Raw genomic sequence first — 2,786 nt, 5'->3', positions numbered from 1 at the left:
TTGTTACCTAATCTCATTAACAAAACTTTCCATCTGCTGTATAGTTAGGAAAAAAGTAAACTTGTGTAGTTAAGGTTTTATCTGACTGCATTTTATCGTTGTTACTAGCTGCTTTTAAATTTAGATATTCAGTTTTTGCTGTGAAGTTTTTGTTGGTGCAAAATTTTTTTGTCTCTTATTCTCTTTAATGTCAGATCATGTTGGTGCTGTAATGAGGCATGGCATTAGGTATTTCAATTAGTAGATAGGTTGTGTAACGATTTTTTTAAACTCAAATATCTATTTTTGTTATCTCTTCATTTGGTTGACAATTTAGTCAAAAATGTAGATGAGCTCGGGTCGGAACATCATGTGCGAACGCACATTAACGAGCCGCCTTGTTGGAGTATATTTTTTGTATTCACCCAAGACGCATATGCCATATTTTTTACATGATGCTATGTTATGTAATGACACGTGCTCTGTAACGAGACGAGGAGGGGGAGGGGGCATAACGTTGGACGGGGGGGGGGGGTGGTGGGGATAGGGATGGGGGCATGGGGGTGTAGGGTTGGGGGCATGGGGGCACAGCCGGAAAAGATCCAATAATTTTAACCTCTCAACTCAGAAACAGATATTTTACTATGATCACAGCAAATGTACTTTTTGTTAATACATTGATTTATGAAATCATTAATAATTTTACTGTTTCTTCTATTAAAATTAGTTTAATATTGACATGATCCAAATGCGATGATCAGGAATACTCGCAAAAATGTTAGCATAAATTTGAGTATTTTTCTGATCTATCATTGAGTAACTTGCAACCCCATAAAGACAGATAAAATTACACCCAAAAACATTTGATTCAGCGTACAATGGACCCCCGTCGTCATATTTGCCCAAACCACCGCCCAGTCGGTTAGATAATGTACAAATATTGCCTTCTGGGCATTCGGTTTGCGAGTCCTCGGGATCTGTTGACGTCATCAAATGGGGTACCTCAGTCAAGGAAATTTGACGCAGCTGGTTGGGATTATAAACTGAACCTCGCAATAATGAACCCATTCCAGATGCCACGAGCGGGGTTCCCATTTTTTGTGACACTGGGCAAAGGGGTAAAAAGGCGTATGGTTCTAACCGAACTGATTCGTTTAAATACAACAATGCAACATCATGGACCGGTGTGCCCTCATTTATAGCGTAGCTGAAAGAATTTAATCTGAGCGTCAAAAGTAAGTTAGCACGTCCAGTTTTACCCTGTAAAATTTAAATATTTGGCTTGATATTTTTTCAATTTGTACTCAAATTTGGAAAAAGTTTGGGTCTTTGCCACTATAGCCCCATAAAGCCGAAAATAAAGCCCTCATTGTGGAATGTTTACCATGATGAGGGAGGGGTTGCTATACGGTATATGACAACTGAGATGGGGGGGGGGGGCAGAGAGGATGGGAGGTACCCATCAACTTTCAAACATTTGATCCCTCCAAAACTAGTGCTCTGGCTTGTCCAAGAAGTTGCTATAATACGCGATGCTAACTTAACAGATATACATACCACGATGTAAACTTGGCGAACTGCATCGAAGGTTCAAAAGAAAAAATAGTCTTAAACTATGCTTTATGTCAATTTTTAAATTGTAACAGAAAAACTATCAAGAAAAACGATAGTTGCCTACGAATCGGACAACTCAAATATTTTATTATCAAAAAGAGAGGACATCATTGTCTTCAGATGGAATCAGATAAGATCCCGTGCCTAGGAAATTTTCCAAAATTATGTAAGATTAGCGGCAACTAGCGTTAACCAGTAACAACAAAAACAATTATCCCACACTTTTGGGCCCTTTCGACAAGTAAGTTGATACTTTTTGTGATTATATTAAAGATGTAAAGAACCATAATTAAAGATGTGACTATGGTTCTTTTTTTAGTAGAGGGACTGGCTTGTAACCAAACTTTGTGGTCTCAGGTATAAAACAAACTATGTACCTGTCGTGAATGACTTTCTCCGTCTGGAATATCTTTTTGGTAGATGTAACAGTAAAGTCACCAACCTCAACAACAACAATAAAAGGCGCTGAAACAAAATACAGCGTAAAGTTGTAAATAATGACGTTTATATCATACGCAACTGATTGCAGGAATCGACTTTTCGGTTTGTGCCCCCCCCCCACCCCAGTACGTCAGGCACCCCAGTTACAGAGCACATACCGTTACATAGTAAATCATTATGAATCAATAAGAAACGTGCTGGGGGGGAATTAGGCAAATATTATTGACTCACAAAGGGCTTGGGGCTGCACAAACGCTAAAAATTTGACGTTTTATGCATGCAAGTAACGTGCTCAGAGAAATATTCATTTTTATCTCCCCCCAAAGACAAAAGTTATGGTTTTTACCTAGGAAACATTGATAATCAACTTTTGACCAGTTAAGCAATAGAACATACGGTTGATTTTTAACTATTATGATTTAAAATCATCTTTGGAGGTGTGTGTTTTTAAGTTTGTCAAAAAAAGCACACATTTAAGGTTTATTTTTTTAGTTCTAATTTTTTTTGACAGGCTGTTATCATCTTTCGCGGTGATTTGATGTAAAATTTCAAGAACATATCAACTACTGGTTCAGGTCATTATTTTTTAAAACAATATTGACTTTTGTGTTTGTTTCCAGTGTGAATACGGCGAATCCATCATATTTCGCTGAGAATGATTTTCAGTCATATTTCAAAAAGAAGAGAACGCTGAATTTCCATCTGGTTTTAATCAAATAACGATCAAATATCAGAGGCAGTGTAGAAGCTAT

General features: G+C 37.4%; 1 protein-coding gene across 1 annotated transcript; it reads right to left on the bottom strand.

Annotated features, from left to right (window-relative positions):
- Positions 1–603: 603 nt before the first annotated feature.
- LOC142353290 (uncharacterized) lies at positions 604–2,054 on the bottom strand. Its single transcript, XM_075405522.1, has 2 exons — positions 1,971–2,054; positions 604–1,186 (listed from the first exon to the last, which is right to left on the bottom strand). Exon 2 carries the CDS (start codon positions 1,072–1,074, stop codon positions 703–705), a length of 372 nt encoding a protein of 123 aa, XP_075261637.1. The 5' UTR covers positions 1,075–1,186; positions 1,971–2,054; the 3' UTR covers positions 604–702.
- Positions 2,055–2,786: the final 732 nt, after the last annotated feature.

The sequence above is a fragment of the Convolutriloba macropyga genome, chromosome 14 (genome assembly GCF_964194025.1).
Source record: "Convolutriloba macropyga chromosome 14, txConMacr16.3, whole genome shotgun sequence".
Taxonomy (NCBI): Eukaryota; Metazoa; Xenacoelomorpha; order Acoela; family Convolutidae; genus Convolutriloba; species Convolutriloba macropyga.
Note: the sequence above shows the minus strand (reverse complement) of the source record. Positions and strands in the feature narration are given on the sequence as shown.